Here is a 16,125-nt window from a genome sequence, read left to right as displayed (position 1 = left end):
TTGGAGATCGTTCCCGGCGCCAGAATAGCAGTTTTCATTTTTCCCCATTGACTTATAATGGTGAGGTCACGAAAATGACCTGACCTCATATGACCTTTAGGAAAAATCCGAGATATACAAGTTGTGGGACTCATAATGGATACTAGATCCTGCAAGTTTCATTTCCCTGTGACATCTCCTCTGGCAGTGAGGGCGTTGCGAAGTTGCGACATCTGAAGACCGTGCAGAGGTTCACTTATGACGTCATAGGTCAGTGACCTGACCTGACCCAAAAATGCGGTTGGTGTCAAAAGATGCGGCTTGGATCAAAGGTCAGGTATGCCAAGTTTCAGCTCTCTATCGCCAGCGTGTTCGGAGCTATCGCGAAAAAACCCTATGGGGGGGCGGCACCCGCCCCCCCCCCCTCGGCCGGCGAGGGTTAAGTTTGGCGCAATCCTCAGAGGTGAATGCAAAATTAATTGCGCGTATTTATGTCCTTTGTAGATCGAAGTTGCAAAGACTAACTTCATCACCCACGAACTGCAGCTATACGCACCTGCTAACACTGCGTCCCGTTTGTCCATAACACTGTATTTTTACCGTTTGTTTATTATTTCTTACGAACCAGAGAACATTTTTATAAAGAACACATGTTGACCCAGTGAAACATAACACTGTCAATCACAGAACTCATGTAAAATAGTGCAGTATGAAGAAAACAGGTAATGAGTCACTCATTAATTATGCAAATTGCGTCGCCAAAAAAGTGTTGTGTAAGCGTGATGCACCATCATCATCTTTACGTCAGACAAATACATTCGCATTATTTGTAGTGGAAATGCTACGTAATCCTACAAGTCTACGAACATCGTGGTAAATAAAGGCACATTACGAATCCGCTACAGCGAATACATTTTAAGCACAAAGCAATCAGAGGTTGTTCATATCCCTCCTACCTACCTAACCGACATCACTGTCTTGAGCAAAAACAAAGCAAAGGAAAACGAGCTTTGGTTCATTCATAAATATTAACACAAGATAGGCCATATACACAAATGAAGGGTTTCAGCAAAGGGCGGACATGGCACTGTTTCACGATACAATTCATCTCCGTCTAAGGCGGATGACACACTACACATGTTATTACAAAGACGTCATCGTGAACAATGAACATGCATGGATTTCCCGGTACGGGTATCATATGGCGTCAGCAGTTTGATTTGGGCTCATCGAGACACATTCCAGTTTCCACACATGAAAAAAGAATAAAGGGACACAAGCTGAGGAAAAAATGAAGTTAAGAAAAAATATTCAAACATGTGGATGGCTTACACATGAAGAACACATTTCCCGCCCTTTTAGAGCCAAATTATCGAAATGCATTGCAATGAACGTATTCTACAAAAATTATGATGATATGCAACATGGTGCCCGTTTTTTGTTGGCTCATTTGGCACCTAGGAAGCTGCTTATGGCTATCAGTTCACTTGGCACCCGTTTGGTTCCACCATCATCTCATGTCTATCACTACGATCGACAAGATGACCTGACCACATCTTCCGTCACAACCTCCCTCGCGTGGTTCCCCTCAGCTTGGAAGCTGTTCACGATTCGCAGAGCTATTCTGCATTCGAGCGGGTGACATTTGGTCATGTACCGACAACGGAGGAGGTCGTGCTTGCTTTGACCCTCCATTGGCCTCATGGTATCTCCATGATGCGGCCAACCTCACGCGGCGCGGCATGGTGACGTTACTCGGCATGACGTTACCCGACGTGGTGTCACTCTGTACCACTCTTGTCTTCTGCGGCGTCGGAGAATCCGGTGTCGGTGCCACCCGCACCCGACACACTGGTTCCCTCGCTATCACTACAATATCCCGCGTTGCTATACGTGTCCTTGGTTGCCGATGCGCACCTCGAGCGGCGTCGTACCAGCCTTGCGCGAGGAATATGCGGCGCAGAGCCCACACTGCTCGTGTCATCTCCGGAGAGATCTAGTGCGAAGGACAGCTTCTGCGCTTCAGTGACTCCGCATGTGAAAGGTGTCGGCTGGACAGATTTGGTCAGGGTGGAAGTTGAAGACCCTGGAGGCGATCCTTGAGAGTCAGACGTTACTGAAGCGATCGCCGGCGCGATAGCCATTATCTCAGGAGCGACGTCGGGCTTGTTAGGAACCAGAGGTCCAGGAGTGAGGTACGCAGGCGGTTGTGGGGTGGTTGAAGAGTCTTCAGCTTGCTCTTCGTCCCGTGATGGTCTCCTTCCGCACAGCGCCGAGCCCGGTCCGAAGATGGACAGCATCACAGGTAGCAGGATCAGGCCGTGCATGACGCCGAAGAAGATCACCAGGAAGATGGTCTTGAAGAACACCTCGAAGATGTACGAAGGAGCAAGAATAAGCGTGCTAACGCCGATGATCGTAGACACGGCACCTTGAAGAATCGGAAGACCCAGACAGTAGAGGCTTTCTTCGACGCGACGGTCAGCCGAGAGACCGTGTGCAGACATGTAGGCGTAGCTGATGTGTGCCGAGAAATCCACCGAGAAGCCAATGCACATGATGAGGTTGATCATGGAGATGCTGTCCAGGTTGACTCCCCAGAGAGACATGTAGCCGATGACTCCGATCTCGATACTCATGATGCTGAGAGCCACCCAGAGGGAGCAGATGGGGTTCGGGATGAAGATGAGGGAGATAATGCACATGATGATGGTGGCAACGACGGTCGATTGGATGGTGATGGTCCGGACGTACGTGTACTGTGAACAGAAGACAAGGGCAGAGATCAGAACTATGTTAGCTTGAGTCAATATGGTACTACGTAGCCATTTGCATTGTGAAAGTTTGACACAACAAGCGATTGATACTTGCATCCTCTGACATTAATGTAAAGAGGAGACCACGGGAACTAATTGAAAAGCTTGCATGTCATTGTTTGGGAAAGTCACTACAAGCGACTGTACGCCTTTTACTAATTCAATCAGCTGATCCACTTAGATCAGCGTCATCGAGCACATGAGTATGCAAATTGCAAGCAGCAAGCACTTAGCAGGACATGAGTGTCCTGCCCATCCTGGCCCTTCGGCCCAGCTCACCTGATCGAAGAAGATGAAGTGTGGCTCGAAGACCTCGCACTTAAGTGGCGATGCGTCGCAGATCCTGCGCAGTTCTTCCATCATCTCACTGTCTTGGGTCACTCCGCGAACATCGTGTGTCTGGATGAGGAAGCGCGAGGCCACGATCTCCTGACCGCTCTCGTCGAAGACCACGTCCAGCTTGAAACGTCTGTCACTGTTGAAGAGGAACACCTGCAAGAAGAAGGAAGACCATTAGAGATTGACGTCAAAATGAAAGAAATGCAATCAAATGATGATTTGCGTGTACTTATTTCAAGGGTTTCAAGAGTAAGCCAGTTATAAGTGTATTCACAGCGTCACAAGGAGACTTAGTGAGTGGGATGCCTATCATTGAGCGTTCATATAGATGTCGCTTTATCTACAGTTGCACTGGCTGGGCTTTCAAGAGTTGGAAGCCATCCATTTCGGGGCAACCTGCATTCAAAGCGCATCGCTTACACTCTTGAGACTGCTGATCCACTCTTCCGGGGTGGACACGTTGAAGTTGAGGATGCCGCGACTGTTTTCCACCAGGTTTACCCACTCCCGCAGCCAGCAGTCGTTGTACAGCCTGTCACTGACGTAGGTGGAGTTCTCGAACGTCTCCATCAGCGTCTCCACCTGCTCCTGGATCTCCGGTTCCCAGTAGGGGAGGGTACCGTTCAGAATTACCTGGAAGATAGCGAATGCAGCGTTCAGTCGCCATATGAGCTAAGTGCCTTGGAAGGCATTAGCACGGGAAATAACTAAAAAGACATGAACAGCAATACACCGGGGCGGCAAAGCATTCAAGCAGTATAGCATTCAGAGTAGCTCCATAAACAGCACACAACCGACTCAGTGCACACACGCTATAAATATGATTCAAAATTTCAATGCAATCGTTTATATTCGTCGTGCTAATAATATTCCATCTTCAAAACTCTATATGTGTATATGAAGCTTGCCTTTTATTTTAGCTGCTGTTCAATTAATTAATAAATAATTGAATCGTGATAAAAACAGCCAGTCTGATAGCAAGAAGTTCAAACAGCTGCACTTTGCGCCAGTTTTCTTCCACTCCTCACCTGCACCCTGTACGGCAGGTCCTGGAAGTATTTCGCCTGGTCCACGAAGAACTTATGCGAGTACGAGTCCTGGCGTGCCAGCCTCCTCTTATCGAGTCCTTCCTGAACCTGAAGACATCCGTAGACGGCCCCACCCAGGTAGGCGGCAAACAGCACCATAACCAGCGCTGTGAACAGGGTGACGAGTGAGTGAACATGCTGATCGTTAAGGTTGCAAATTTAATGTGGCCTTTAGGGGCATGGAGATTAGTAAATCGGCGAACGTGGCAAGGAAAGATGGATGTGGGGCGAGTGTTCAGGCAAATCTAGCTAACCAGCACCAGGATTATGCTACCATTTCATACAATGTTACGATATCCAGTTCTTAGGAGTCAGTGCAACAAAAAAATTCATTCCTTTTGCTCTAGACCTTAACCCTCGCTGGACCTATTGCTTTTCCACATAAGGCCGAAGGGGCGAATGCGAATCCTGCCCGCCATTTCGCCCCTAACTCGATAAACCTGATCGAGTTAGGACTGTGACTGAAGCTCCTGCTTACCTTTGACTTTGGGCATGTTGAGGATCCTCGCGAACGTGTACTTGAAGAAGTGCATGACTCCGTGCTCGTTGTTGTCCGACTCCCTCCATGGTTCGGAGCTGGGACGGCCGCCGGTGCAGAAGAGACGATACAGGCGCGAACGGTGGGCTGCAGAGGTCATATGAGGTCAGATGAGGTCACACAGGGCAAGAAGAGGTCACACGAGGTCACCAGAGGTCAAGTAGAGGTCACTTTGGAGGCCTATGACGGCTGTTTTGGAAGCTGGATCGCATCGGATGTCATATTGTAGCACAAGCCTGACATTGCATTATCCTCGACGGCACATATGAATGTAGGATTGACCGTTTTCTCATAGGAACCAAAGTAGTTTTGTGTTTCCACTTTTGAGAAAAAAATGAACGTAGATTTAGCTGAATTTGAGGCATAACAGCCATTTGGTAGAATAAAATCACGTTTTATGCGATGTCAGCTGCCATTCTACACAATATTCTAAGGAAAAGGAGCCGTTCTGTAGTGTCCCCATCGGGGAAAGGACAGCCACTCATGACAATGTACTAAGCACATTTGTGGGTTCCAAACAATGGGAGACGGCTGAGGTTGTTGGTTGAACGGTGCAAAAGTCAGATCCGTTTCCAGTTTCCTCGTGAAGGAGGCGGAGGGTGGATACTCTTACAGAGTTAGTGGTGTAACGAGTCATGTAATCGGCTCAGCTGTGAATCCTATTCGTGCCTCACGCGTGGTTTAAATCCTGGACGCACTGCATCGCAGCGATCATGCCGTTTAGCCTCGATGGCGGCTTTACATTCTTCTGACCGGTAGATATGACCTCCAAGGATACACCATTGGTTACCCGCCGGGGACAGGCCGCAGACTACGTACGTGGGCTTGTGATTAAATTGTTTAAGGACTTCGTTTTTTAATGAAAATGTTTGATTTATAAATTAAATGTTTGATTTATAGAGGCTATTTTATCTATGATTTTACCTGGAATAAATTTACCTACCACCGTCTCTAGGCATAAAAGCCCTATCATTAGTGGAAGATCTAATCATATTTAATAAATACATCATAAAATATAAGAAATATGCTAATCAGCCTGGCAGTCCGTCGCGACGAGCCATCTGGCCGTCCAGCAACGGAGCGGTTCTTCAATCTGGGTGCGCCCGGTTAACGTCTAGCACTGCACTGCAGTCTGCAACCCTCCCTCTCCCCCCTCCCAAGCCTCCCTGGTCGCCGCGACCATGAAAGGATTACAGGCACAGGACCGGGTCAGACGTGCTCCGGTGCGGGCCCTGGTGCCGACTGAGGATTATGCGGCGTTACTGAGCTGCCAGTCTGAGTGCCTGAGGTAGCGGGGTAGCGGGGGAGGGGGGGGGGCCCCCTCCCCCGCTACCCCCCGCGGGAGGCAGTAACCTGACTTGGATACTGGACAAGTCTTCTGGGGTCATTGACAGAAGGACTGCCATCCGGACTGTCCAGATTGCCCGGGTGACCGGTTTGAGAAAAGTGTCTGGATGGGTTGTTCTCTGACGGGACTCCGACATGACATATGCGGTCATGTCTGTGACACTCCTTAGTTTAGGGAAATCGTGGTGCACAGGATTTGGATCTCGGGCGGGAACGTCCGTCACCCTAGGTTTATGCATGCAGCATGGGCCTTGCCGTCCACTTTCTCGGCCACATGCGTAGAAAATATGTCCTTGGTTTTGACAATTTTCATGACATTGGCTTTACTTCATTAGTTTTCGCTGTTAATGCCTTCACAATTAAAACATGACATTGAAATAGCAAATCTAATGTAATTTAGTGAGTAACTCATAAAGTAAAATTAAGCTGACAAAAACCTCAAAAGATCGTCTTGAACTTTTGAATCATTACCTACAAATTTGCATTTTACAAGGCCTTACGATGCGATAAAAAACCTTGCTTCTCATTTCAGCCTGCAGATGGCTATGAAGACGAAGCGGTACGAGGGCTGATCAGTTAATCCTCACCTGCTTCCGAAGGCGCCGGGATCGGCTGGAAGGTAACCGAATGGAGGTTCTTCTGCTCGGCGTATCCAGACAGTGCCAGGCAGGCTCCGAAGAAGAATATGTGCCAGAGGTATGTGAACACCACGGACATTCCTGTAACAAACAGATATGCGTTAGTTGAACGTTCGTAATGCGGATATCGCAGAGATCAAGGGAAGATGTCGGGCACCAAGAAAAGTGCGCATGGATAATTGACGTTTGACAGGGACTCTGGTGCAGAGACGGGATACAAAAAATGGATGCTAAATATAAAAAATTAGACACAGACACGGATTAAGACTTCAGAACGACTAGAGACAGACACTGACGCCGAAAACGGACACCAAATATAGACGTGGACACCTGACAATCAGAGAACTGAGAACAATGTGGCAAGTTTAACGACATTGGACGGTGCGAAACGCACACCGTTTGATCAAATCACACCCATCTAATCATATATCGGCTGCAGTATAGCATATAGCTGCTATCATTTCGGTATGGCCTGTAATTATCAAGCCTCTTTCATTGTCAAAATTGCTTTTGCAGCCATTGTCACGGTCACTGCCACTTTCAATGCCACTGTTAAGGCCACTTTCAGCTACTGTGACTAAACTTTCCATACAATCACGTTCTCCGTCGATGGTCTGCCTCTGCAACAACTTGGGATTTATGGAAGCCGAACGGAAAACATCTTGATTCCGTGCCAATTTTTATTGCTTTTATTTGCCACATGACCACTAAGTGCAAAAACGAGTTTTAGCTTCCAGCGAATTCTGTTTAGTCGTTGATCATTCAGGCAACATTTCTGAGATGCTGCAGCAAAATTCTGGCTTACGTAACAGATGCTGCAAACTGGTATTCACTAATTGCGACTCGGTGAGTTGATACTATTTATTTCCAATTATAATGCTTGGTAACATGCTGTAGCCTGTAGGTACTGCCTAATCAATTAATCATTAATTACAGGGCCTGTAAAGTACAGCTCTGCCGACATGCCTTGAAGACCTTCGCCTTTTGATGGCGAATCGCTTTCTGGATGCCATTTACTTGACATTTTCTAGCACTGGCGAATCCAGAAAGGCGGTCTTGGATGTCGCGGTGGAGGATACCCCAAACAAGTTGCTCCGATTTCCAAAAACTCATCGGATTTCGGGGGGGGGGGGGCATTTTCCCCAAATGTCCCCCTTGGATTCGCCAGTGTTTTTTGACGTATAAAAACGTGGCGCGTATATATGTTAACAATGTGAAAAAGAAAAAGAGTTTATAGTCATATCCTCGCCTACAAAGAAAAGAGCAAAAGTTTCTACTTCCTTATACGTGATGACCTAAGCTGAGGACCCTCACTTATTCACTCACTTGTGTAAAGGCATTAAGTCCTGGCAAGTGACTTAAAAAGTAAAAGCATCCGCACCTATTCACTCACCTGTATAGAGGCAGAAGATCTGCACGCTGGGGATCGGAGTAGCCACTCCCACCCAGAAGGAAAACATATCAGTAAGAGATGTGATGGTGATGGACACAGCAGCTTCTTCGTAAGCCTCAGCCATGCGACGAGGCACGGAGTCGGTTAGACGAGTGCGCCACCAGGCCGAGAGAACGACGAATGTGTCGTCCACGCCGATACCTGGGAAAAGCAGGGAATCGGTCAGTGGATGTTGATGAGAACAGGAGATGCATGTGGGCGGGGACATGCGTCAAGGAACGGTGATTCTTGGACACCGGGGCAGCCCTTAGAGACAGCCGCAAGGGAAAGATAATTCCATGTTAGTCGTTAGGGGAAGGTCATTGAGGGATTTCTGAGCGGGGAGGGGGGGGGGGGAACTGGGGACAGCTGTTATGGGAAGATGATGCCGGCCACACATAAAACGATGTTGATTGATGATGCTGGACCAGTCACATGGGCCAGACTAAAACAGCACCCATAACCATATATGAACTTCATATTTCAACATTCGTTGTCTATTCTTGCGCTGAAACCAGCCGGCAAGTCAGCTCAACGTCATTTTCTTCTCAATCAGTCCGTTCAGCCATTCAACTCTCTACGGGCACTGTGTCGAATGTTCTATTGCGGTCACCAGAACCACGTGCTCAATGAAACCAACCGGGTGCACCACGGGACCTCCCCAGTTTCGGTCAGCATGACCAGCATTCTCTACAGTCTGCATCTTATTCTTTGAATGAGATGCAGATGACATTCCAAGCCCATGTCACAGCGTCTGGGGGCGGGGGGGGGGGGGGCGGGGACTGGCGAGTGGCGACGATCCACCGGTCGCTGGTCGCTCCGGAAGGTAGGTCTGTCTGCGCGGCTCCCATACATTACGGCTGCTGATGGCAGGTGCGGCCCCAGACCAGTGGCGGATCCAGGGAAGGGCAAATAGGGCGCCCCTACCAAACGGCAAAATTTTAACATTACGCCTATAGATAGTGCATGCCGCATGGTAAGAACCACTACCTTGTTATGGTTCGCCCCTCCCAAAACTCTGCTGGATCCGCCAGTGCCCCAGACCGGTATACTGTCAGGACCAATGGCGGCGCAGGGGGCATGGTATGATGGTCCAGACTCCGCTAGTCAGTCGCATGAAAGACTCCCTCACCAGCTTGACATCTGAATGCAAATGTAGCCAAAAATATCCCATATAATTTTGTACGATAGCACGCAAGGCAAGGTTTCTGCAACTAATCTTCACAAAAATTGTGTAGGCTCATTGTTTCGAAGACTTCTCGTGACATAAACTGAATTTTCTGGATATCTGAAGACATGGTCTCGCACCGGAGCTGTTACATGACGGCTCCGGAAGATGAAAAAACTGTCCCCATTTCTGATTCAAGACATCCCCGGCTTTTCCTCATATGAACGCTTTCCCGACATTGTGTGGTAGTGTCAAGCAGGCTTTGGACGGTCCAGTCTTATTCACTGTTTCGTCCGGTGAGAGAATCCATTCTGCTAGAAGCGTGCTACTAAAGCGTATGGTCACACGTAAAGCAATCCTTCTTTTTCAATCACCTTATGTAACAAAACCAAGGTTAACTACCGTCCAGCCCTTTCCTCAACACCTGTTAAAGGGACCCTCCCACCTTCAAAAAAGTTAATGAATTGGCATAAAAGTGATGTAGCGTGAATCACAAAGAGCGAAAATGAACATCTACCAAATTTTACCGGAAAATATTCACCCGTTTTCGAGATTTAAGACTTTTATTTTTGTTTACTTTTTGGGAAATCCGCTGTTTCCATGACGTCACATAAAGGTTTTCTTTGCGTCGGCATTTGGAAGCAATAGTTTGGTATCAAAGTGCGACAAATATTGCGCGAATGATGCGTTTATCTTATCAAGGTCAATATATGATGGCCAATAAAGGATTCCAGGACAATTCTTATGGCATTTCTTCGTATCGCAATTCTTCGTCTGCAAATCTTCGTCAGGGCATTTATTCGTACCTATCGCATTACTTTGTCTCGCACCAGGGCAAGGCCCTACACCAGGGTATATGAAAATCGGCTCGCATTTCTTCTTCAACGCAAATATATGCAAGAGTAAGCATTGAGGGACAAATAAATGCACCGACGAAGATTTGTAGACGAAGAAATGCGGACGAAAAATTGTGCTACGAAGAAATGTCATGCGAGGATTCGTTCGGGTACCATGACATTTATGTGATTTCAAAGTCAAGGTTCACAGCTGATCTGCTAAATCAAGCCAAGAATCCAAACTATCAAAAAACTATAAATATTTGTTTGTCTGTCACAGAGGTCTCAAGCAATATAAGGTTGACATATGTTGAATCAAAAATCTACTGCCACAACTCACATCTCCTGCCTTAGTTTATCATTGTTGTTTTAACTTGCTTTCAAGAGAAACAGAAGCCAGTATCTGATATCACTTCAGATGATTGTTTCAAGATCTGAGTTCAAATGGAAATAAAAGCAAGATCAAGATGAAACAGGGATTATTGCTGTTAAAGTAGTTTGGCCATGATACAACAAGAACATAAATCATTAGCCAAATCAAATACTGGTTGGTTTGTCAAGGTTTGTTGTCTGTCGTCTGTCGAGCTGCTATGAACACTGAACGCTCTCACTCTTACTTTAAAGAGAGTAGTTTAAGTTGAATGGTAGTGAGCTGTAATTAGACAAAGCAGCTATTCAGTGCTCACATCAAGCCAGGCTAGGAAATGGCATCAACTGTGGTGGGAGGAAGCAGGTTCGGCAGCCCTATGTTGTAAACTTCTGGTATGTCTTGTGTTTGATCAACTGATGTTTTCTGCTCTGTTTTGTGCAGTGATAGTAGCAGGTAACTGCATGCTTGTCAAATTATGTGAATAAACGAATTCATAACATTGCATTTTTCTCTCCATGCAAGGAACAAGTAAGATGTTGTAGAAAATGTAATAGAGGGCTGCATTGCTGATTTTGCACTTTATCAGAGCTTTATTTAGAATTGCTTTCCTGAAAGCTACACACAGGCCACAGTGCTGAAATTCACAATGTCATAGCTTTTGGCAGAAAAAAGAAAAGACTTACCTAGGTAAAATTGGCTGAAAGTATGGCAGAGCAGGTCTTGATGCGTATGCCCATCCGTGTGCTTGGCGAAGCCGAACTGACTGCAACACATTTAACTCTGACCCACCATGGTGGCTGGCATATCCTGAACTTTCACCACTCTAAACAAGACAACTTTCAGTCCTCAGCATTGTATTAAAACACTGTACAAAACACTCAAAATTTGTTTCAGTGCCATCCACGGACAACATCAGTCGCCATTCACCAGGCCAGTAAAAACAGAATAGATAATAGCTTCAAACCCATGTAGTCAGAGTTACTAGGTCTGCACCTCAAAACAAAATCCAGGTGACATTCACCACGCCAGTAAAAAACAGGTACTTAGGTAACGTAACAGCTTCAAATCTGGTAACATGTTGGTCGGACTTTACACTACCATATGTACATGGAATAATATGATACCAAACAATAGTGCAACCATTCTGGACAACAAAAGTGTATGATAAAATTAATTTAGAATACTCTGGCAGCATGATTTACGAGCACAGGCAGGTGTTACCTACCAGCCTTCTCAATGCTCGTAAAACCAACATTGTAGTTTTGATTTTACCTTACATGATAACACACTTGGCTGCAATGGCACATTTAATTTAATACTCTGAAAAGACCAGTTATAACCACTTCACAAGCACAATTGCACCTCATGCCGACATCCTTTTCCAAAGACAGTCAGCAGCGTCTTTCGTCAAAACTGGAAGATAAATCCCCTTTCAACTGTTAACATCAAAAATATTTCTTCATGGTGTGACTGTGATCTCCATATGGAAACCTTGCAGGAAAAGAATTAATGTCAATTGTCAGCTCTCCAAATTTCTTTGGACTTAAACTTGCAGTACCATATCCAGTTTGCTTTGATATTTTGTTTTTTATTCCATGTTGAAGTTGAACACCAAGCTCCAGATATAGCAGGCAGCTTGATCATCTTCGGCCTTGGTATAATATCAGTCCAAGTTCCAGTGGTGGGTATCTTCTAATATTCAAATTAAAATGAAAAGCAATAGGCTTTCTCAGCGCCGACGACGGATTTCACGTTGATAAAACATGGAGCTCAAGGTCAGCAAAACTCGGGTTCAAGGAATGGCGGGCGTTGAAATGACTGCTGACGTCATCAAAAAACCGCTAATGGTTAAGAGATAGGGACTAAGCTGGTCCCACCCTGCAAGTAAAGGGAAGAAATTTCTTGAACACCATAAAGCTGCGGGGGTTGCGACCAGGATAAATGGTGGTTTCTGAGCCTGGCCGCAAACTTGGCTATCTCAACTCAAAACTAATGTTAAGGTGGGATGGTCCCTTTAAGCCGCCACGCCCGTTCCGCTGCACTGTACGCACCTGAACCTCCCTTTTCCACCACCTGACACCGCCGCTGCCCATACAGGCATATCTCTGGTAAATCTCCCAGTCAATGCATATTGCATATAACTCAGCGGGAGCGCCTCAGTGCGTCTGCACACAGGCGGCTCGGGGGGGGGGGGGTCGTCTGGGCGGAGGGGGGGGGGCAAGAGGGTGTTGCCAGCGCGGCCTTGGCGGTGGCCTGAGCCTCACCTGAGGTAAGCGGCTGAGGCACCGAACTAGCCGGTAAGTCTCCTAATACATCCTAGGTAAGGCCAGGCGCCAGCCATGCCAAGGGACTGGCATTCATACCCCGACCTTAGATTGGACTTATGAAGCGGATTAAAATTGGTGCTTAAACTGAGGCCACATGCATTTTTACTTACTTGTTATCTAATAGCTGGAAGATTTGCTTCCTTTTATGAAGCGCTATGTGCATAATATCCGGGCTTACTTATGCAGTATTTAGGACTAAAGCTGTGGAGAGCATTGAATATCACAGATTCAATGCCGATTCGTATGCGTGTTTTAGCTGCTTTACAAGACCGGAGCGGTTCAGACGCAGGCGCGGCGCGTTGGCGTTCGATGCCCATGTTGGGTCACTCGGTCAGCTAATGTGCTGTGGTGCGCTGTTCTGACTGAAGTGTGCCTAACTGCGCATTGGGACAGCCTTTTAGAATGCCAAACCATACAACACCAGCAGCCAGTACCTAATTGCTCGGTTGCCGAATGAATCAAGCTCTTGGTACTCTTTTACGGACGATGCAAGCTCTCTCCCCACTCACACAACTGTTCATGAAGCAGCTTTATCACCCTCTCTACTCATGAGCCATGAGCCAAAGTGAGTCCAGCCAAGACCCACTCTCATAAAATAAAGTCATAATCTTATTCAATAACTGTACAAAAAAGTTCGTTCCATCCACTCTTCAAAGTCTATCACACCAACTCAGCACTCTAAAAAGTCCACGGCCCTGATCCCACCTCTTCTACTCACCGAGCATGAGGAATGGCGCCGCGATGTTGATGCCGATGAAGGGCACGCCGCAGTACATGAGGATGCCGAAGGCGGTGCCGGTGGCCATGGCAGCTCCAAGAAGTCCGGCCAACACCACCACCGGCTTACCACGCACCCAGTCCTTCATCAGGCACGCCAGTACGCAGAAGGTGCCCATCAGGACGTAGTTGACGCTCATGTAGGGGATCACCGAGTAGACGTTGTTATCCAGTTCTTCGCCAAGTGTTTGGGAGAGGTAGAAGGAGATGTGGACGTGCTTCAGAGTTGGTTGGACTTCCAGAAGACGCTGCAGGACTTCGTTCTCCCATTGGCGAGAGCTGTTAAAGAGAAAAGAGACTTATTAGCGAAGGACTAAAACGTTGCTGTGGGGTGAAGCCGAAACAAATAGAGATGCCTCCCGCTACACAGCACCCAATTATATAAGGAACGGCTTTTGATGCATTAGAAATGTCTTATGTTCCTGTCCATAACGAAAAATGTTTACATTCTAGCCTGCGAATTCAAGGGAACTATTGTCATGCGAACTTTATTGACATGCGAAGCTGAGGTGGCTGTATGGAGCTTGACCCAAATATGAGGGTGAAAATAATTTGTCAAGTGAATCGGGAAAAAGTATTCACTCACGCCTAAACCGAAATCTAATATATGCGCACATGTCTTCAAATGTGGCCCGAAATGTAGGTAGTGACACACCACAAAAACCTGCTTCGACAAATAATTACCAACTTAGATATGGTACAACTATTGTACAGCTGGGGCCGGGGTTGTTGTTGTTTTGCTCGCATGAACCGATCATTTTCGTCCAAAACAAACAGTACAATGTGCCATGTCAAATGACAATGTGGGCTGCAAACCATGATATGCTCATTGCTAGACCTATTTCAGCTGAAATGGGCATTTTCTATAAGAATCTTTGAAAGCATCTTGATACCGCAAGACAAAGGCTGCGAATAGCCAGAAACTTTAGACTGACTGCACCATCCTGTTCGTCCCGTTCTCAGTAGCAGCTGGATCACCCCCAACTCCCCAACAGTGTCCTCTGACCCTGACACTGGTTATATCGCTCCTTTGTTGCGTGACATCCACCCCGCAAACCCGGACCGACTCGCCAAGGTCTGCTCCATTTTTTCCGCGGCACTAAACCGGACTGACGCGGACGGTGGATGGTTCGCTCGAGCTCGGGCTGGTGCTGTCGGTGAGGAGTCGGGATCGTCCGGCTTAGGAACGGCCTGGTACGGCCGACTTACGGCAAGCTAGGGGTGCTGGGATCCTTGACGCATTGTGCGTGGCCATCGTTAGGAGCAAGAGGTATGGCGGCTGTGTGGTCCCGCCCTTCACCTAGTCACTGTCGTAATTTGCTTTTCTGCGCTCACTTGCTTGTTTATCTGTAAGACCTTATGGACCTATCCTACATTGAGTCCTCTACCAAAACCCACTCTTTCCTTACAATCGCTGCACGACCCTACCGTGCCCCTGGGTCTGTGCCCTGTAGTTCGCTTACAGCAATTTAGGTTGCAGGATGCTCAGCCAGAACTGGAAATGTTCTAGTACGTTGACGAGGTCACAGCGCCCACGGGCTGTATCAAGATGCCGTGTTGTACCTACTCACAGATCGACGTTGTTTTCGGGGTGAGAGGGTATTGTGAAGGGGTGGTATTGGGTAGCATTGTACTCACACGTCGACGCCATAGTAGACATGTCCTCTGGCTGTGTAGTAGGAGAGGGAGATGGCGGGAGCTCTGATCACCGTACTACTGTTGTCCAGCACCGGCGATCCAAGAGCCTGGGGTAGGATGATGGCTGGTTCGTCACTCCAGATATCCACCAGGTGAATCGGGTAGGAGAGCTTCACAGCACCACTTTCCAGATCGGCGGCCATGTTGGCCAGGCGCAGAGCTTCGTTCTTCTCGCAGTGCCCGTCCCAGGAAGCGCAGACGTCCTCGTAACGCCAGTCACCTCCAACGTCCGTGTGAATGACGGTGTTGCGGACTAGTTGGTCAAGTTGAACCACTTCAGCTAGAGCGTCGGTGGTTAGCAGGGTGCCTCCGTCCGGAGCTGATATCTGTATACGCACTAGGTTGTTGAGGTCATGTCTTCGCGTGTGGTCAAACGCAGTGTCGTTGAGAGGGAAAAGCTCCCCGACGAGGTTAAGCGCCTGCTGCGCGCGACCAGACTTGAGCGCGAAGAGTTTCTCGGGTCGACTCTCGGTGTGAAGACGTTGGAAGCCGGTGAGGGCGAGCAAGCTGAAGAAGACGGGGAAGATGAGAAAGTATCCGGGACGTTTGCCGATTTGTGAGCCCAGCCATCTGAACCAGCGTTTCAGTATGGGGTCCACGAAGTTGAACCGCTCCGAGCATGTTACGGAGCGCCCTGCGGAAGGAAAGAAAGAGACGTCAGAATAAAGTGCCAGTGTTCAAAGACATCTACCTTTTTCTTGGAACCAAAAAAGTACGAACGGTAGAAAAAATTTACGTAGAATTTATGAGTTATGCAGCAAATGAATTTGCA

General features: G+C 47.5%; 1 protein-coding gene across 1 annotated transcript in view; it reads right to left on the bottom strand.

Annotated features, from left to right (window-relative positions):
* Positions 1–613: 613 nt before the first annotated feature.
* The window catches only part of LOC122394731 (patched domain-containing protein 3-like), a 54,660-nt gene continuing 39,148 nt past the window's right edge, over positions 614–16,125 (bottom strand). Inside the window, exons 3-11 of the mRNA XM_043391831.1 lie at positions 15,294–15,987; positions 13,597–13,934; positions 8,139–8,339; positions 6,695–6,826; positions 4,701–4,847; positions 4,163–4,329; positions 3,555–3,767; positions 3,075–3,287; positions 614–2,738 (exon numbers count right to left, since the gene is read on the bottom strand). Of these exons, the coding sequence (XP_043247766.1) occupies positions 1,761–2,738; positions 3,075–3,287; positions 3,555–3,767; positions 4,163–4,329; positions 4,701–4,847; positions 6,695–6,826; positions 8,139–8,339; positions 13,597–13,934; positions 15,294–15,987 (3,083 nt within the window). The 3' untranslated portion in view covers positions 614–1,760. The remainder of the gene's footprint in view (positions 2,739–3,074; positions 3,288–3,554; positions 3,768–4,162; positions 4,330–4,700; positions 4,848–6,694; positions 6,827–8,138; positions 8,340–13,596; positions 13,935–15,293; positions 15,988–16,125) is intronic.

This window comes from Amphibalanus amphitrite, unplaced genomic scaffold, assembly GCF_019059575.1.
Source record: "Amphibalanus amphitrite isolate SeventyFive unplaced genomic scaffold, NRLGWU_Aamphi_draft 000608F_arrow, whole genome shotgun sequence".
Taxonomy (NCBI): domain Eukaryota; kingdom Metazoa; phylum Arthropoda; class Thecostraca; order Balanomorpha; family Balanidae; genus Amphibalanus; species Amphibalanus amphitrite.
This window is presented reverse-complemented; position numbering and strand designations above follow the sequence as displayed.